The sequence below is a fragment of the Anopheles moucheti genome, chromosome 2, assembly GCF_943734755.1.
Source record: "Anopheles moucheti chromosome 2, idAnoMoucSN_F20_07, whole genome shotgun sequence".
In the NCBI taxonomy this organism is placed as follows: domain Eukaryota; kingdom Metazoa; phylum Arthropoda; class Insecta; order Diptera; family Culicidae; genus Anopheles; species Anopheles moucheti.
In genome coordinates, this window is record NC_069140.1 from 25,264,627 (window position 1) to 25,284,772 (window position 20,146).

Genomic DNA, 20,146 nt, shown 5'->3' on the forward strand with positions numbered 1-20,146 from the left:
GATCGTTTTACTCGACACGATCGTCGCTGGGTCTTTGAGTCGTAGCCCAAATGTCGCTAAGAAGGGAGGAATATTTTAACTTGCGGATACTGTGTGCACTAAAAGTGCTGCATCGGAAATCACTAATCCACATAGGTCGTCTTCATGCTATCCGTTTATCGCACTTGTTCGAATTAAAACGGCTATATCTGATGGTCGGAAGGTGCTTCCCGATGTCTCCGCTCCTCTTCGAGTCTTGAAAAACGTTTACGGACATATCGTCGTGTACAGTTGTTGGAAGGATTTTACAACGTTAGTCGTTAGCGTTAATTGATGATGCTTGAAAATGTTCAATAGTGTAGCTTACAATGGCCGCACAACAAATACCTTTCCTGGGTGTACTTTTATTTTGCATTTCAAATCATCATTTTTATTCTTTCCGTTCGATGAGCTAAAAATATTACTTACTTTAATTAAAACCGAAATTATCCTCCGAACTGGTGTACTTAAAAGTATACCACTTATGTACTTCTACAGTAAATAATATTTAATCTTATCTAACTACATTGCTCAGACTTCACTTTAACAGCCCGGAGACGTAGTCTATTTATGGGACTCCTTAAATCCGGAATCGAATTGCGAATTACAACCGAAACTGACTTCGGAGTCAGCAAGATCCTCGCCCGTCCCTTCGGTCAAACGGTCATCAATCTCTCCATGAGTTTTGGATGTATGAAACACCTTGTGCCAATCGATAACTATTTGAAGTTAATCCAGTGTGGACTCCGAAACGTCCAAGAGTAGAGACTCTTCTCCAGAAGAAAGTGGATGTTAGTGCTCATGAACATTTTCAAGCATCATCAATTAACGCTAACGACTAACTTTGTAAAATCCTTCACACTCTTTTCTGAGCAAATTGATTGGATTTCCTTTCATATCCACATTTCCTAGTCCTGTGCTCCGAACCTACCCAAAAAAACAAAGACCACAAATGAACACCGTTTCCCACCGGGTTTCCGATCCGACTGGTTCATACCACTGTTATCTGTCTTCGATGGATCTCGATTCTGCTTGGTAGATCAATCTTAGTGTGTACAGCGTTAATAACAGTAGTATAATATAAGAATTCCTACGGGTCAACAGGTCAAAGGCATGCAAGAACCTGAAGGAACCACCCTGTACCGTAACCGTACATTAGAATATATTAAATATAATTAGATATTATTAGCAGTTTAATTTGACCCGCAGTCGGTAGAATCCAAAAACCGGTCGCTGGAAATTTAACTATATGGTAAAGGTAAATACCTCCGTATTTAATAAATAACTGCACTTAACAGGCTAAAAACAGTGAATGGTGGTTATGATAAAAAGAATGAATTATTTAATTCATAATTGCTTTCCGTGCAGACGATAGGAATTTATGTCATGTAGATGCAGCTTAGTTAAACATTTAAAGTTAAGCTTTTGACCCTTTTGTAAAAAAATCCGGCAATTAATTGTTTCATCATTTCAAAATTCTGTCACGTATTTGCAATATTTACATTTCGTTTAGGGGTTATTAGAGTTATTATTTATCGTAACGATTCACACGCTTACCTACGAAACTATTTGCTAGCGAATTTCGCAAACACCCGGGTTCGCATTTTGTTAGCACACCGAACGGCTGCCCCGTGTGTAGGAATATAAATACGATAAATATTTATTTTGCAACCAAACCACGCTTACATCGACACCACTCTGCAGAACCCGGAACAACGCCAGTGTAAGAAACATCGTATTGGTACTGTAAAAACCGCACTTCACAACAAACAAACCGTCTGCTAATGCTGACTGATTTGATGGAAACATTTGTCGCAGCTGGTTGCGAATTGTCATCCGCTGGCTTTTCGGTGCCGTATCGCGCCTATCCTTTGACCTCTTGCTCGGGTTTGCTTTTTGCGTGAGCCCACAACATGCGATGATTGAAATGCGAAATCTATGACACGCACCATCTTTAGCCAAGCAACAATCTAATCAATCTGCTCGCCTGGGAGGTGGACGGAGGGGGTTAGGTGGGGGGGGGGACCATGGGTGGATTGATTAGCCTGGACACCGAGGACGGGGATTCGCAGAACCTGGTGACCTTAATTAGTGCTACCAGACGACGATCGACAGGTTCAACCTCCCCCAGCCCCCCGACTGACGGACCGGACGGTTTGCATGCTGATTATAGGTCACACTGGTAGCATAAGGGCACCCTGATCGAGATGAGGTGGAGAACCATGGAACCGCGAAATCCGTTCGTAACAGGCGCGAGAGAAACGGTACAGTTTCTTCTGCCACCGACCTCGCAACCGATTAGCCCGAACGATTAGCAAGCCGGCGCAATGGTGGTAAAAGGTAAAGCCCGGGGTAAGCCTCCGAGGCTTGGATGGATTTAAAGGCAGTAATTGATATAGAAAATTATCACAAACCGAAATGAGCGAAAGAAGAAGAGCAAAACAAAACAAAAAACCAATACAAATCGGCGCACGCGACGACGGTCCGATGTTGTGGGGAGGGACAACCGGACCTCGGTTGTGCGCGCTGACGTGAGATAATTATTGGCCCTCGCAGCACAAACTCAATCATTCGGCGGAAAGTTCATCATAGGGCATCAATTATCCTTTGTGGAGTTGTTGTTGTTGTGGGAAGCATAAAACGATGGAAATTGAACGGAAGCAGCGGGAGATGGTTTCATTTGCACTTCTGTCCACCACCTTCACAGGTTTTGTTCTGGCCCCAAATAGGAACTTGAGTTTCTTTTTTCACTCTGCTTGGAAGGCTACGACCCCCCACTGTAAAGTGTGGAAAGCGGGAAACAAAGCGGCTCACTAATGGCATCACATATATTGGTAGATGGCAAATTGGCCACTTGGCCGGCAAATGGATCATCTATGGATTCCGACTCCGGATGTACGCGAAGAAAACGCTTCATTATGGGCAAGGTCGTGGCAAGACAGGCACGAAGTACGAAATAAAGATTATGCGTGAACCTTTCACCATTTTTGGAGTAAAATTTTTTGATGGATTGATTGTGCCCACATGTACTGCCACTCGTCGCCTTTTTTTTGCCATGAGGACAATAATCACAACAGCAAACGACGCGCTGGTGCTTAATCCACCTGCAAACTAGTACGTTCACTTTGTTCTTGTAGAAGGCTCAGCTTTTGCTTTGCATTTACCCACGCTAGATGTAATTACCTCAGCGAGGAATAAAAACAAACCCCGTATCAAATTTAACGTGCTAAATGGAAGGTGCCTTCTAGATAGGTGAGCAAAATTATTATCAATACGTTGATAGCAAAAACCATTTTTAAACGGGTTCGTTTAATTGTTTTAAACAATTTTCTGACCTTTCTGAGTTTTCGACAGTAATTAAAAGTAATGTTTTTGTGGACAATAGTTATGCACGGTGATAAGCATCCACTCTGCACACACACACAACTCGCTCTTTAATATCAGTGTCATGGTTAAAAAATGCAAGATTTTACCTGTTGTTTCCTCATACCCAATCCACTGGCGTGAATTTTCATACAAACCAGCAAACCAATTCAAACGAAATTCCATACAAATCAGCTGTTTTCAGATTGCCGATACCAGAAAAGCATCCACGGAAGAGGTAGCACCTTGTACAGCATTTTTGGTCGAAAACCGCCGAAAGGTATGCAATGTTTAAACACTAACTTTCCCGTTGGTCGAGAAAAATTTCTTCGAAAACTACCATTTTCCGAATGTATAGTACCAGGAGAGCATCCACGAAAGAGGTAGCTCCTGGTACTGCGCCGTAAGGTATGCAATGTTTAAACACTAACTTTGCAACTAACTTGCAATGCAATGCGCCGTAAGGTATGCAATGTTTAAACACTAACTTTTCATACAAACCAGCTGTTTTGAGATTTCCGATACCAGGAGAGCATGTCTCTCAAGAGGTGACCCTCAGACACTCAGGCACTCAGGCACTCAGTCACTCAGTCACTCATGAGTTACCGGCACTCATGAGTGCCGGTAACTCATGAGTGCCGGTCACTCATGAGTGCCGGTCACTCATGAGTGCCGGTCACTCATGAGTGCCGGTCACTCATGAGTGCCGGTAACTCATGAGTGCCGGTCACTCATGAGTGACTGAGTGACTGAGTGCCTGAGTGTCTGAGGGTCACCTCTTGAGAGACATGCTCTCCTGGTATCGGAAATCTCAAAACAGCTGGTTTGTATGGAAAGTTAGTGTTTAAACATTGCATACCTTACGGCGCATTGCATTGCAAGTTAGTTGCAAAGTTAGTGTTTAAACATTGCATACCTTACGGCGCAGTACCAGGAGCTACCTCTTCCTTGGATGCTCTCCTGGTACTATACATTCGGAAACTGGTAGTATTTATATAGTATTCAGCGATTGATTTTTTAACGTTATGAACCACAATAAGAATAGATATTTCTCAGCTTATTTTGACAATTTAAACAGATTTTTACCAAAACCAAAGTTTATTAAAATAAAATGTAACGTATGTTTTGAAGATTTGAAATTTGACAGATAAAAAAATAAATTCCATGTACAAAATTACACGAGCCAAATTTTGAGTTTCGCGTAACTCGAGATTCGCGTAGCTCGAGAAATGACGGTACACAATTCAGTGAATATACCCCAATGACCGTCGATTTACATATCGGTGGATTCTAGAGTTGAGACAGGAAATGAAAGTTTTGAAGAGTAAATTAGTTGGAAACTAAGTTCTTATTATTGAACATAACTTTTAATTCTGTGCTGTACACCATTTGTTTAAAATATCGTAACATTTTGTATATTGTATCTCAACTCTTGAAACCGGACCTGGATGTTAACAGCCTGTAAAATGATTTGTGCTTCAGTAAGTTGGGTACGCCATATCTTATTTATTGTAAACCACCTGCATGGCATATGCAGCGTGCATTAGCATTTCCATTTGCATTTATAAAATGTTTTTCAAATTAATAAAAAATAATTGTGGATAGACTGGATTGCAATTTTTTCTGGATTATTTGAATATTGAACTACAATATGCCGTGGAAAAAATGTGGCTCTCCCGTTTATCCCCTCTGAAGGTTTTGCTGGATGAAATCGATGGTGTAGGACACTCGCACAGCCTTTTGCGAGCTTGGAAAAGTCCGCTGAGAAAGCTTTGCACAGAATCAAACTCATTTTGCCCCAAAAATCCAGACAACAATCCTTCCATCTATCTATTCTTACCCCAGAGCAGTTACCTTCTAGTGATCCCGCGATCCTGTTAGCCAATTGCCTTTCCAATCGCACGATCTACTTGAAGGAAACGAAAAGAAAATCCCGCAGTCTCGTTTTTCTTTTTGCATGCTGAATTGTGTAATGAAATAATTGATCGCAAGTGAGCAGCAAAGCAGCTTGATACTCCACGCCACGCCACCTTCGTTCGATCAAAACCATCATGTTCGTCGTGTCGCAAATCCGGCACACCAGCGGCGGCGGAAATCAGTGCAGCAAAAACCATCGAGCGGTATAATGATAATTGCATCCATAAACATGGTCCGTATTTATGTCATTACGGCACCCGGGGGGGGAGCGTTCGTATGTTTGCAAATTGAAATCCACACAAAGGTGTTATGTTGACCATAAGCAATTGATAGCCCCATAGGCACAGCGGTGCACGTACCTCCACACGATCCATCATAAAGGTCATTAACGGTTGGTTGGGCTTTTTTTTTGTTGAATGCTTTCGGGATTGTTTTTCTTTATTTTGGGTGATACAGAAGGAGCGTGTGAAAAAATGGTATTTTTCATATTAGGACCACAAGCTGTTTTGCAGCAGAAATATTGTGAAGCGATGAGAAGAATTAGCGAGAAATTTAGATTAGTTCTCAAAGCTCAATTAAATGTCTAGTTTTCAGTCAATGGTTTTCAAATTTTAAATTGTATTTTCAAGTTCTATCTTTTCACATTGTTCTCTTACAGTTACAGCATAACAGTGACTTGGTCCTGGATGTGCCGCTTATTCCCGTATCGTGTGTTGCCAACCTATTCGCGCGTGTTTAAGGACGATCGAAGCATTTCGTACGCCGACTTGGAGGCTTCGGTTGGGCTGTAATGGGATAACGAAGAAGCATCGATTACGTTCGCAAGTTCATAGCGTCCCATGAGACACGTTCGTACCGCAGTGAAAGGATCGGCCTTAGGGCATTCCGAATGTTGTGATATACGAGCGGATTGATCAGCTCTTGCTTGTGCAACAGCTCGCGCAACGTGTCTCCACCGGTGGACTCCACCGTCAGTGAGCGCGACACCCGGCACGGCATGCTTTGCGTGGTGGCAAACGCGTCGAATGTGTTCTCGCGCAAAAACAGCAGCGGCCGAATGGTTCGCACATCTCCCTCGAGTGATGTCGATGCCGGCTCGGAACGCTGTACGGCCTGCAGTGCGCACAGCTCACCGCGGTAGAGCAGAGATGTGAGAAACCGATCGGCCAGCTTGTCTAGCGTGCTGGCCATCGCTAACACATTGTACTGCCGGTGTCGTGCGTGATGCATCAGCTGCTCGCTGACTGAGTCATGTGAAGCTGGTTGGGCAAAACGGTAAGCAAAGGGATCACGGGTGAGTTAAAGGCCTGCAATGCATGGGTGTCTGCCCACCACCTACCGAGCGGTTCGTAGAAGTACGTCACGCCGAGCTCCTTCAGGTACAGCATTAGTGTTCGCGGGTCAACTCCGCAGTCGCCACCGCCGACAGTGACAGCGGCCAGGTCCACCTTTAATTGCCGGGTTTGGCAAAACTGATGCAGAAGATGTAATAAACAGAGGGACGAGCTACTGCCGGACAGACACACCAGGACACGATCGCCTTCCTGCAGCATTTGATATTCGTCTAGTGCCTGGTGGGAAAACAGAACGTGTAGAGCAATACATTGCAGAAACAATAGCACATCAGCGCCAGGCTGGTCTAGCTGACGTACCGGAGATACCCGATCCAGCCACCTTTTAGTGCGTGTTTGTTTTTAATCGAGCGGTTAATAATGAGCGGTCTCCTCAGCCCGGTCTCGTCTGTCCCGGCATCCAATTAGCATACCCAGCGTCGTGCGGTGCTTGTGTTTAGTGAGGAGGAAAAGTTTCTCAAGGATACAGAATGACGTGCATGGAGAAGTAGCAACAGCAACAGGGGGTTCGTTATAAAGCCGCTTTCTGCTAAGCGTAATTTTTAGTATACAACACTACGAATGTACGACAGTTCGTGCGAACCATAGAACAAATGGAAGCCATCATATATGACTAATCGATTTGATGCATAAATGGTTTTCGAGTGATATAAATGGATTGAGTGCCCTTTTTCGCTCTAATCACCAGTGTTCATTTTGGAACGATGGAGACTCAATACACTTGAAAATTTTTGTTTTTATCAGAAACGATCGTCACCCATTTGGACATGGAGTAGGACTTCCCTGGCACTACTGGTTAGACCTCTAGAATTCTTGTAATATGTAAGCTAAAATCACATAGCATATTTTAAATATTTATGTGTACAGTGTGCAATCTCTCTGACCGCTCTGATCTGATTGATTTTATGATCAAATTAATCATCTTTTCACGATTCCTTAAACACAATTAAATTATGTTTTGAACCACCGATTACCTCCAAATGTAACGTAAGCGAACCCTGTATTTTCCCCATCTACCTCGACAGCTGTTTAGATGTTCATAGCAACGGAAAATATTTATCCAAGACAAGAACACCTGACACGCACGTACAGTAGCGTCATCTGTGTGTCACTGTATAAACTAAAGTGGAGAATTTTAAACCTCCCGACGAATACGGTTATTTTTCGAAGATATAATTTTCCTTTTCCTTGCTAAATAATTTACTTAGTCTGTTGAAATATTCGACAAAATGACAAAGATAATTTCCGTCACACATAGCATGACCCCTAGGGGCAAAGCAGACCAAAGCCTGTGGAGCTAAATAAAGCGAAATACTAATAAGTTTTCATTTTAAGCTGTCCCTTTTATGAAATTACAGCTCCGAGAGTAAGGAGCGACCATTAGTTAAAAAGAAAATAAGTTCCAACCCATTAGGAGAAGTCTACGGTACTGTTGCCAAAAACAAAAAACTCTATTCTACACCGCTCATATCTTAAAACTGTTCACTGCTGTCAATCAAATGCTACGGCGTTCCTGGCATGTGTTATAATGTACAAAGCTATTTGATTTCGGTTTGAAAATTTAACATTAAAAATGCTACTTAAGAAAAAAGTTATTTTTTGATTAACTTGTTGTGAAATATATGTATATTTTTTGTCTCTATCTCTAGCATTATTCGCTTCCTGCCCTATATCACAAACCAGTTTTCGTGATTTTGCTTGCTCTTAACGATGGCGCACTGTAAGAATAATGAAGATTACATTTCCCGACGAACAATCTACATAAATCTTCTCCCTGTCTCTGTTGCATTTGCTTCGAAATGACTGAACATGTGTTATGCTACCCGATACGTTATCAAAAGCTTTAAACTCTTTCACAGCTGGAAACTGTTTCCACAATACACACATTGGGGACAGATAAATATACACATACTTTAGTTTACAATTGCAAGCAAGGAAATGTTCGCTCCTATATAGCGCGCGAAGACTTATAGTAAATAGTAAATACAGCAATGATGCAAACACAAAAGATGTACACCAGCACTTCAGGTAGAAAATAGTTTCAATTTGGATAGTATTACATCTGTTTTGTTTTTGTTTTTGCATCGAAAGTTACACCCTTTTCTAATTGTTTGTTTTGACTGGTTTCATGTTGTGGCCGATGCTCTTGGCATGCCAATGGCGGAAAGGGCTGTAGCTTGTTTCAGCACCGTCAATATGATTTTCGTTCGTGAAGTGGTGGGACAAACAATCCGTGAAGTGTAGATTTAATAGCTCTTCCACCGCAAATCTCTTCCACTGCCACAAGCCATCCACCGGCACACATACTCAGCTTATATTTCAAACATTTCGGCCAACTTCACGAACAACTGTGTTTCCGCATTGTCACACGACGTTCGACAGCAACAGAGCAAGATAGAACCGAAGAACGTTATGCAACAAAACCATAAGGGGAATAAGAGAAAGAAATAAAAGTACATTAAACAAAACAAACTTCTTTAAACGAGACAATGAAACACGGAAAACTGACTGTATCGTGCTCGTAAAGTACAAAACCAAACATAACAGTAACGCCAACAGAACAAAACAAAATAATAAAACACACACAGTAACCAACATTCTTTTGCCAAAACATGATCGGATGAGAAGAATGCATCAAAGAAACAATGTAAACATAACTTGTACAAGTTAAACGCTAGCTAAATGGTAAAGTGGATAAAAATAAGAACATATTACATCCTAACAATAGTTTTTAACGACTTTTAACTCGAATTAACGATCTCCACTATCTCTCGCCTCACATTTTTCTTTTCTTTTTTCTCTCTCTTTCTCTTTCTGGCCCTCTCTTCTTCTCTTTCATTATTGTTCACCTAAAATCAGGGTAATGAATTGTGTTAGTTATAATTTTTAAAACATTTGTTACATGAATTAGTAATACATTCATTTGCAGCACAACACCCCTTTCTAGTCCCGGGTATCACGCACAGTACTGCCGCGTGTACTACGAATGGCATGCAAAGTAGTTACGTATTGCATCCAATTTAATAAGCCGACCCAATACCCCAATACCCAAACTGGCTAGTGTTAGTGTGGTTTGTTTGCATTTTACTTTCACTGTCGTTTAGATGATTAGCAAGCTATTTGTAACACGAATTATCAGTAAAGGTTCGCTTTGTCGGTGAAACGTGCAACACCACCATCTCCCGGTTTACAGTCATGTACGTGTGTGTGTGTCGTGCGGGTGCGTGCGTTTGTGAGTGGTCTATTGTGTCACGAATAGTTTGCACGGGCTGTGTCTGGTGTGCCAACCCACAAAACAAACGCGCCTCCACCTCACTCAGCGGCGGTCGGGTACAATCCGGTCGATATTGGTCGATAAATGCGCTAATTTTCAGCAATGCATGCACACACACACATGGAAACATGAACGGCCACGTCCCGAGACCGGACAGGAAAACCGAAAGTTACGAAGCAATTTGCAGGCAAAATGGTAATGTGGCACAAAATTAATCGTTAACCTCGGCTGCCTGCTTCCAAACTTCCTTCGGCATCTGGTGCCACTGGATGGTGGAGACGCATGGTGCCTGAACGATTGGTCCCGCATCGCCCGACGGTGTGCGGTTGAGGACGTGTTGCTGACGTGTGAGCGGGTTCTTGCCACCGGTGGTACCGTTGTCTGTATGGCCAGCACCACCATCCGCACTGGGAGATGTTTCTAGGATCGATCCACCCGACGGTTCCGATATGAGTCGTCGCGGTGGAATGGTGTGCTTGCTGGAACTGTCCACATCGGCGGAGACTGTGCGTATTCTATGTGTGTGCATGTGAGTGTGAGGGAGAGAGGAGAAAAAGGAGAACATTAGTAAGCTTCATCGAATCATCCATCGGACAGATTATCAAACAATCCCATTTTCCACTAAAATCAAAGACATTTAATCCGTTTCTTAACACCAGGGAGCAACTAAATGAAGAAGGTTTCACTAGCCAACATGCCCGAGTTCCAGAACATCACAGATGGCTGATCAAATACCGCCTATGTTCATGATCCATGTTAGTTGTTCGTTTCGAATTTTAGAGCCTTAATCTCCCCGCGAGAAGAAGAACCTTACCTATCGTTGCCGGCCATTCGTCCCACGCGCGCACGGTTACTTTCCTCGGCTGACTCACAAAAGTTCATATTGATACCCGAATCCTGCGAGGACATGGTGGACCGTGGATCGAAACTCTTCCCAATCGCACCAACGGCGTAATGGTGCGGTGGCCCCATTAGGCCCATATGTTCCGGACTGGCGGCCGAACTCGGTCTCGGGAACGATTCCGAACGATGCTTGCTATTGTCGTTGTCGGCCGACCGTGGCCGATGGATCTTGGCATCCGGCGTTATATCGCTGTACCGTTGTTTGATCAAGCTATAGATGTTTAGTTTGCGTCACAAGCGTGGAATGTGTAGGGTGAGGGGCGACATGAAGGATGAAGGATTATGTGACGTGTTTTTGTTTTATGCAAGCGACGGACAACACAAACAAACAGAACACATATGCGTTTGATGGAAGGGAACGACAGAAGGGAAGATAAAGAGAGAGAGAGAGAGAAAAAAGAGACAAAAAGAGAGAACGTGGATGGTTCCCGTTAGCGATCGGTGGTTTAACTAGCTTACGGCATGTTTTTTTTCGGGGTGGAGTGGCAACAAAACGAAAGAGAGAGAGCTAAAGCCGTGCCAGTAAACAGCACACGAAACATCACCGACAACATTACAATAACATAAGCGAGACAAAACCAAAAACGAATTCCCACGCGTCACTACTACACTAAAAGATCGTCCGGTTCCGAAACGACAATTACAGTTTGTGTCCTCCAGCTGCTGGGTGTGCGTGATTGGTGGCGACCGTTCCACTAGCCGCCCCATTGCGCACTATGTCCGGGGGTGAGTTTTTGCGCGAGCCAAGAAATCCTTCCGGCGAAATGATTTCGTCCACCGCGTTCACGACATCCCGTATCTCGGACTTCACCTCGTTCGTCATCTCTTTGCTGAACTCGCGCAAGTAGTCGACCACATCACTGGTAGAGATGGAATCGCGCTTGTTTTCCACCGGTCCATGGCTAATGATCAAGAGAACATATTGTTAAGCATTTGGCAGTATGGAGTTACGTCCACCAACATTATGACATACGCTTACCTTAACTGTCCGAGCGAATTAAAGTTAAGCAAGCTGCTCATCTCAATGCTGTCCGTACTCTCCAGGACGTCCTCCACCTTGCTGATCACCTCCCGGATCTCGGACTTAATCTCGGTGGCCAGCTCCTTCGTCATCTCCTTCACGTACGCCTGGATATCTTCCGTACTCTCACTGCAGCTGCTAAACCAGTGCAATGGAACGCGAACATGGAGAAATAGACGAGATACAGAAGAAGTGATGTAAAATGTGAATGGTTTAGTAGATAGTAGCGCATTTGCAGTAACGAACATCGAAGCATCGGGAGATGGTTAAGCACAGTGACATGGATAGAAGAAAGCCACGCCTGCCTTGATGAGAAAAAAACAAAAACACAAACAACGGCGCTGGACATGCAAGTCGGACAAATTCAAATTATGAAAAGCGATGTATAAACGAGAAGCAATTGTTGAAAGCCATTCTGTTAACTATTATCGATGGAAATCGTTTAACGCAACTATGCTCCAGCTTCGTACATGCAGAAGCACACCGAAGACGGTTCTGGCGAGAGCACAGAAGACGGTTTAGTTGATAAAAAATTAACTAATAAAAAACAGATATTCCATGCAGCGTATTGTAGTCTAATAAATAGCAAAACATAAAACTTATAACGATATTCCGAATGGATGCAGCAACAATTAAGGTTAAACGGAAAGCCGCGAGCATGAGGGTGCGAAAAACAAGGATACGGATGAGAGTAAAGGGATGCAGACGGATTGTGTGACTACAACCAGCAACGTGTGTAAACAGCACTTCGGTTCTAACCTTCCCATTAGCGAACGTAGATTAGGAAGGCTCGGTGTCGGTGACGCCGTGCCCGGCAGTGGTGCGCTATCCTGGTGCTGCAGACTAACGTCCGTCTGACTGCTGCATGAGCAGGATCTCTGCTTCGGTAGCCGGCCAGTCGTCCCGGGTAGCGGAATCGGTGCAGTAGACACCACCGACAGTGGGCGTCGCAGCGGTGGCGGCCGTTGCTGCTGTGACGGTGCCGGCATCGATTGTTGCGTTTGATACGATCGCTGTACGCTGTACGGTAGATGCTGTTGTGGTTCCACCAACCCAAGGCTCGCACGTGTCTGTGGCCCCAGTGCGTGCAGACTCGCATTGCCGGTCGGGGCAATCGAAGTGGCCGGCTGTTTGGTGTCATGGTGTCCGTCGGGCGTAGTATTACGCTGCGTTGCTGCGTTTACGGTCACGTCCCGTGCAGTAAGGCCACCAGTATGTGCGCGATAGCTGGCCGCTCCCCAGCTGTGACATCTATGGTGCATATTATCCAGCCGCGCGCGCACGATATACGGTGGAACGAAAAGTTAATCTATTATATCCCATCGGTGCAGAGCTCGCGCATATGAATGTGATTAAGATAAAAGTAACCGCTAACGTACAACAATATGGATCATCCAGGAAATGAACGTAGTGTAATAATCGAACCGATCGCATCACTCTCTTGAACGTGCAGAACGGGCGGCAGCGAGCAGATTAATTATTGCAGGCTCTCATACCAGCCAGCCAAACTGCTTTTGGTGTTGGATTAGTTACGCACGCACATGCTCACACCGTCTAGTCTGGGGACGGTTGCACGAATCTTACCTGTTACGGCTGACATTCATGTCACGCCCGATGGGTCCGGAAGAAGCTGGGACGATCCCGGCGGAGGTACTATGGCTGCTATGGCCCGTTGCCATCGGGGAAGGGTTGAGCAAGGTCGTGACTTCACCTCCGACCGAAAACCGCACCATGGGCGGTGATGACGTCGGCGTTGGACTGTGTGACTGACACGGGGAGGATGAGTTCTGACGACGGTTCGCTATCTGCAGCGGAGATGCTGGCAGACTGCGGCTCTTGAACCGTTTAATGTCCAACGCCGACAGGCTGTGGTGTCGATGAATCAACATCAGCGACGAATTCTCAGGTACTGTGAAGAATGTTGCAATAGGAAAAAAGTGTGATCAGTACATGGACTCTGTTCCGTTCGAGATGCCTACGACTACACTTACTTCTAGTAGGATCGAAAGGTACGGTGTTTTTTACGTTATGCGAATGGCCTAGCAGCAATTCGTGCGCCTCACCCGACAACATATACCATCGCAGCTTCTCCATTGCCGCGTTCGGGTGCTTCAGTACGATTTGCTCCGTGGTGGACCGTTGGGCCATTTTACGTGCCCGGTTGAAGAGATTCCGCGCCGTCTGCAAACAGTCGGAGTAGTTCTGGGGGAATGAACCGGGGCCCGAAATGCGCCGGTCAGAGAACAACATTTTCCCATCGATGTACCGGATGGCACCGAGCCATTTGCGTTCCTTTGCCAGCGAGTTTGAATGGTGTCGCCACTCACCGGACTGTTCGTCCACTTCGTACTGGGGCAGCAGCTTCCACGCCTCGGTTGCGACCATTTTAAGCGCTTCCAAGATGAAGGCTACTTCCGATTCGGGCATAAAGAATGGAAACGTGATGCGGGTGTACCCGGGATGCAGACAGCCCGCCCTCAAGGATTCGTCGTTCAGGAGCTTTTCATACTCTACCATCAGCTGGGGATTGATACCGAGCGAATCGCTAACCATATTATCGGCCGTGGCCTGAATACCGAACACATCGTTCAACACAGCTACCACGAACCGATGGTGCAGGAAGGCACCCCTTGGATGGCGCACCATGAAGCAGAGCGTCGTGAGCCGTTTGGCCGTTGTGCACGGCGGACCGAGCAGCGCAATCTCCGGAATGGTACGCACGTGGGCCAACATTTGCTTGCACGTTTTCTCCATGCGACCCATGATCGCCTGCGAGCCGAGCGATTCCTTCAGCTGCAGCACGAGTCCCGCTCGTACCGCACCGACCACACCGACGGAATCCGTCAGAAAAGAGGTACTGTGTTCGATTAGTCTACGCTTAATGACTAGCACCCCGGGGGCCTGCACTCCACCGACCAGTCGATTGCAGTGGAAATATATGGCATCCTTCTGTGCACCGGGCAGGATCGGGTTGGTGCAGATCGGTGCACATGATGCCGCCATCGAGTGGTCCCATATGGAAAGGGCGTCGTACTGGTGCAGTAGAATCGTGGTTGCCACATCGTCCGCCAGAATGCCCGTCAGCCGGGACGCACCGGAGAACAGACCGACCATCTTTCGCCGTGACTCGGAGTAGTGCTGCAACCGTTTCTCCAAATCAACCAAATCCAGGAATCCTTCATGGTTTTTCACTATACGCTCGATCTGCCAACCGGCATCGATCCACGAGCGTAGGTTGGCTACCGGTTCGGAGGTGCTCACGAACAGGATCGGTGGCGCTACCGACAGGCTCTGCTGGTGCTGGCTACTGACATCTACCACGCTGTCCGACAGGTTGGAAGTATTGGAGAAACTGTTGTGCCGGAGCGAAGTTCCGAGCTGTAGTGACTGTTGGTGCAACGCGCCGAGGGAAAGATTGCTAATGGCACTGTGAGAACTGTTGTGAAACTGTGATGGAGTGAGGTCACAAACGTTAGGATTCGACAGCAGATAGCACAAACGTTCAGCGGGATTATCACAGAAAACGATCTCATCTTCTCCATTGGCACCGACCGCTGCACGCACCAGGTCCCGGGCTTCATTGCTGTTGGATATGTGATAGGTGTTGTACAATTCGCAAAAATAAATCAAGTACAGAGTGCCTGTTTACTTACTCATATAAATGTGATTGCAATCCTGTAACGGCCGATATGCAGCTGATATCACCAAACGCCGGCAAAACTTCCTTATTTATATAATCTTCTAAAAACTGCAACGAACGGCCAGACGACGCATAGTCGGCATATACCACTGCAAATCAAAAGAAAAAAAATTAAAGTTAAGGACATTTTTATTAATATTCTTGTTTTATTGGAGAATGTAAGCCGATTTTTCATATTTGAAATTCCTCACAGCAGTGGTTTCACTGTTCACACCTAGATGGCGCTCTTCCAGGCAGCCATTTTGTTTCGAACTTCAAACGCACTGTCAAGCTTCGGGATACTTCGGGCGCATGCGGTTCGATATGCGTGTTCAGTTCTTGGCCATCTGTCAAAGAGTTTTGTTTTTTCTCGTCTGCTGGAGCGTATTCAACAAAACCCATTTTCAATTCGGCATTTTCAGTGTTTTCCCTGGTGTTTTGGTCAATAATTTTCATTGCCTTCGGCATTGTTCAACGGGACTAAAGAAGACAATCGAAAATGGAAACTATCTTTGAAATACAGCGCCGCTTGCATGAAGAGTGTGACCGCTTGGTAATGGCCATGTCGGAGGAGTTGATGATACCCAAGAAGACGGTAAGTAAGCGTAACTATAGTGTAGTATCCATATTATCCAAAGATAATCGGTGTGTTCAATTTATCCTACACTAAAACAGACGAAGGAGAAAGTGCTTGCAGATCATCGAATCAAAATCTATCTGGAAAGGTACCAAACGTGTTCAAAGTCTCTGCTGGAACTGTACCAAGACAAGGATGGTGAACGGAAGCAGGAAATCACAAACATGAGCGTGAACGAGTTTAAAGAGTTTTACAGCCAATTCAATGGGCTGATTGAGTTCCATTCCAACCATGGCAACAATGTGGCAGTACCGGCATCGATCGAGTTTGACAAGCTGAAAGAGCAACTGAACGATCCGGCGTACTTGGCCGAGGTGGTGAAATTCAGTGACGTTGAAAACTACGGCCAATATCTCGATCTGCACGAATGCTACGATAACTTCGTGAATCTGAAGAGCATTAACAAAATCGACTACATTACGTACCTATCGGAGTTCAACAAGTTTGCCGACATTTCACGCAAACTGAAGAACCTGAAGTACAAAGGTTACCTGCAGCTGCTCCACGATTATCTGTACTCTTTCATCACCCGAAGCAGACCGCTGTTCTTCGAGCTGGAGCATACGGTGAAGCGAAACGAGCTTCAGTTTGAAGATATGTGGAAAAATGGCATCGTGTCCGGGTGGGAAAAGGTGCGCGACGTAGACGATGATGCGCTGATCAATTTGCACGAATTTTCCAAATGGGAAGATCTAACATACCTCGGATTAGATCGACTCAAGGCCGCTCTGCAGGCACTCGGCATGAAGTGTGGCGGCACCCTAGACGAGCGAGCGAAACGGTTGTTCTCCTCGAAAGATGACAAAAATCAAGAAAACGAAACCAAGCGATTGATGAACCTAAACAAGGAGAAGGACATCGCGCTGCTGGAGTTTAAGATTGCGAAGCTGGCGGAACTAGTCGATGATCAGATTTACGAGACGAAAATCAATTTGCAGCGCAAGCAGGCCCGCTACACGCTCGACGAGAGCGACGAAGATAGTATGGACGAGGTGGAATCGGACGATGACGACGGCATACCGTACAATCCAAAGAATCTACCGCTCGGCTACGACGGTAAACCGATTCCGTACTGGTTGTACAAGTTGCACCAGCTGCACTTTACGTACGAGTGTGAAATCTGTGGCAACTACAAGTACAACGGTCCGAAAGCGTTCCAGAACCACTTTTCCGAGTGGCGGCACGCTCACGGAATGCGCTGTCTGGGCATCCCGAACACGGCTCACTTCGCCAACATTACAAAGATCGAAGACGCACTGGTTCTGTGGGACAAGGTGAAGGAGCAAACGTTTTCCAAGATGTGGGTGCCGGCGAACGAGGAAGAGTTCGAAGATTCGCGCGGCAACATTCTCAGCAAGAAAGTGTACCTTGATCTGCAAAAGCAGGGACTGCTGTAGAAGCGGATACACAATCGGAACGGTTGGGAACGATGTGCTTGAACAAAACAGCAACACTTATCTCTCCCGCCTCATTTGGCGCCACCGGTGGGAATGATCCAATCGTGTAATCCAAGCACGGTGTTTACGTTTCGAGTGCCGCAAGGTTTCGTAACTTGCATCCAAAGGTGGTCTCTATCGTGTTTGCAAACATGAAAGCGTCGGCATTTGCATACACCCGCAAAAGGATAACTCTGAAAAAGTGCAAGAGTAACGTTCACGAAACACAGTTCTAAATTTAACCGTTTGCAGCACGAGGAAGAAGAACCTTTTCTTTGCCCGTTTATTCCGATCATCAACATGCCGCCGGTATTATGAAGATTTGTGTCACCTTCTTTGCTTAAGATAGAATAAAATATGATCTGCTACTGATAAACACTTTGCTACTGTTCCGACATTAAAGTAAACAATACATTTAAAAAAAGTGTAATGCAGCAAACAACATTGTGCATCAAAAAGCGAAGTGCCGAATGAACGAAATATTTAAAGAAGAATCAACTATACTGCAATGATATGGTAGAGTTTGAGTGTTTGACAATGAAACACAAAAGCGTGATAAACAAATCGTTTGTAACAGCTCATCCTAGGGTGCAAAGTATCACACAATTAACACACATAAAAGAGTCGTTTTTTTTCTACACGCTTTACTTCCGCTATCCGCTGTGCCAAAGAGCCGCTCTGTCTCAGTTGAATTGTGTGCCAACGTATTCAGCGTTTTTTTTTTGCGAGAAGGTGTTAACAACGTGCAAAACAAGCATCGTGGCTCTGGGGAAACATTTAAAGGAGTGAAGCTTAAACCCGCGCGGTATTGCATGCGTTTGCTTAACTAATTCAATTCAACTAAAGCAACAACCAAGACACTACCTCGCCTAGTGCCTTTCTAGTGGGGCACGTTAGCTTCCAGCGAGCAGCGTTAATTGTCCGAACGCTGCCAGAGGGCAGAAATCGATTACTTTCAAATCGCTACGCTTAAGCGACACTCTTGACATTCGTGTGCGCAACCACGTTGCGACGTTTAGCGCGTGTATAATAGCCGCGCGAGTGAGACATGCTTTCAAAGTCAGCACTTTGATCGCTAATGAAGACTTCTGTTTAGCGCGAAATAATGAGAAGCGATTGTTTCGTTTCTATACCGCTGTTATGAAAACATCCTTTACTTACTTATCAGAGCCATTCAGTCATCATCTCACGGTGCAGCCAGACAATCGCGAAACGTTCTGAACGCTTTTGAATGTTTAACACTACAAGGGGAAATTCCAATGGACAATCGGAATGATCTCGACGAATCATTACATGATCGATACACAGTTGCCAAAAAACCTCCCCTTCCACGGAGTGTGTATGTTAACAGTTAGCACATGCGTGTGCGCTGAGAAGGATACGAGAACTATTCCACATTTTATTTACACAGTTGTCACCACAACCGTTCGCTATCGTTGGCTGGAGGTGTGAATTGCCATTTTGGAGCAACTGTTGAGGTTGAGTGTGTGTTTCTTGTGTGCAAACAGACGGATACACTCGCTCAGAATGGAAATTGAATTTTTTCAGCAAACTGGCAATATACTGGCAGCTTTATTTTGGAGGTTCGTTGACTCCGCAACCGTCATGTTCTATACGAAATATTCGGTATGGCGAATTTAGGAAAACCCCAAAAGCAAATGATTTTAAAATTACATGTTCTTCGCGTTCAACTGGTAAAGTCGTAATCGTTTCAGATAGACCTGGAGTGTCCTGGAGACTCAAATCTCATTTTCAAAAGGAAAGCGATTCTGTACTAAGTTTTCTGAACAGGAGCTCTGTAAACTTTGGAATCACATATCTACAAAAAATTCAGCATGTCTGTCGAGTTCATAGTTCAATACACCTTCAGTATTCCAGAAAGTCTACAGGATTATTCCACATCTTCTTTGGATCTTCGAGTATAATTTATACAGAACTTGTCACTCGAACTCTAAACTGCTGTAAATGATCTGTAATCTATCAACAATGTTACGAATTATATTAAAATCACTTCTACCTTTATGGACAACCTTGTGGTTGTCTGAGAAACTTTGAGGTACATTTTTTGCAAATGATTTATAGAATTCCTTAAATCAAATCCAACTTAACTGCTACACGCTTCAACTTCTAACTCCGACTCCCGTCGATCATCATACTACGTTGCATGCACAGCTCTAGTTCTCCGTGTGAAAAGGCTTCCCAAAATCACGTGACGATCTCGGAATTGACGAAACAAAATCTTCTCCACGATCTCCGTGTGGTGCCGTCGCCAAACTTAGAACAGAACCAGCAAAACACAAACTCCAACAACGTTACCGTTCATCGTGTTTGAGGAAAAGTGTTGAATAAAAATAAATACGTCACCCGGCGGTGGTGGTGGCGACGGCAACGACGGAGTCTTTCCGAAGCCGCGAAGGAAGTGTACAAAAATAACGCAAACCGGTTGACAATCGAACCGGTCGGCTGCTCATCGGGTGCCATGCTGGCAGTACACAATTCGCGTCTCAATAAAATCGGTATGGCCTTTCGAAAATGCTAAAAAGATA

General features: G+C 45.0%; 2 protein-coding genes across 5 annotated transcripts in view; one reads left to right on the forward strand and one right to left on the reverse strand.

Moving 5' to 3' along the window:
* Positions 1–5,944: 5,944 nt before the first annotated feature.
* LOC128299835 (uncharacterized) overlaps positions 5,945–20,146 on the reverse strand; it is a 48,395-nt gene continuing 34,193 nt past the window's right edge. Inside the window, exons 2-12 of one of the 4 annotated variants that reach the window (XM_053035949.1) lie at positions 15,502–15,637; positions 13,840–15,431; positions 13,433–13,757; positions 12,608–13,099; positions 11,807–11,986; positions 11,472–11,729; positions 10,739–11,038; positions 10,148–10,439; positions 6,638–6,869; positions 6,155–6,557; positions 5,953–6,083 (exon numbers count right to left, since the gene is read on the reverse strand). In XM_053035949.1, the coding sequence (XP_052891909.1) occupies positions 6,020–6,083; positions 6,155–6,557; positions 6,638–6,869; positions 10,148–10,439; positions 10,739–11,038; positions 11,472–11,729; positions 11,807–11,986; positions 12,608–13,099; positions 13,433–13,757; positions 13,840–15,431; positions 15,502–15,637 (4,274 nt within the window). In that variant the 3' untranslated portion in view covers positions 5,953–6,019. Of the gene's footprint in view, positions 6,558–6,637; positions 6,870–7,714; positions 8,999–10,147; positions 10,440–10,738; positions 11,039–11,471; positions 11,730–11,806; positions 11,987–12,607; positions 13,100–13,432; positions 13,758–13,839; positions 15,432–15,501; positions 15,638–20,146 lie in introns of those variants that run through there. The other 3 variants (XM_053035951.1, XM_053035950.1, XM_053035952.1) reach the window with 3 other exon arrangements.
* LOC128299837 (splicing factor 3A subunit 3) lies at positions 15,910–17,972 on the forward strand. Its single transcript, XM_053035953.1, has 2 exons — positions 15,910–16,122; positions 16,203–17,972. Exons 1-2 carry the CDS (start codon positions 16,027–16,029, stop codon positions 17,559–17,561), a joined length of 1,455 nt encoding a protein of 484 aa, XP_052891913.1. The 5' UTR covers positions 15,910–16,026; the 3' UTR covers positions 17,562–17,972.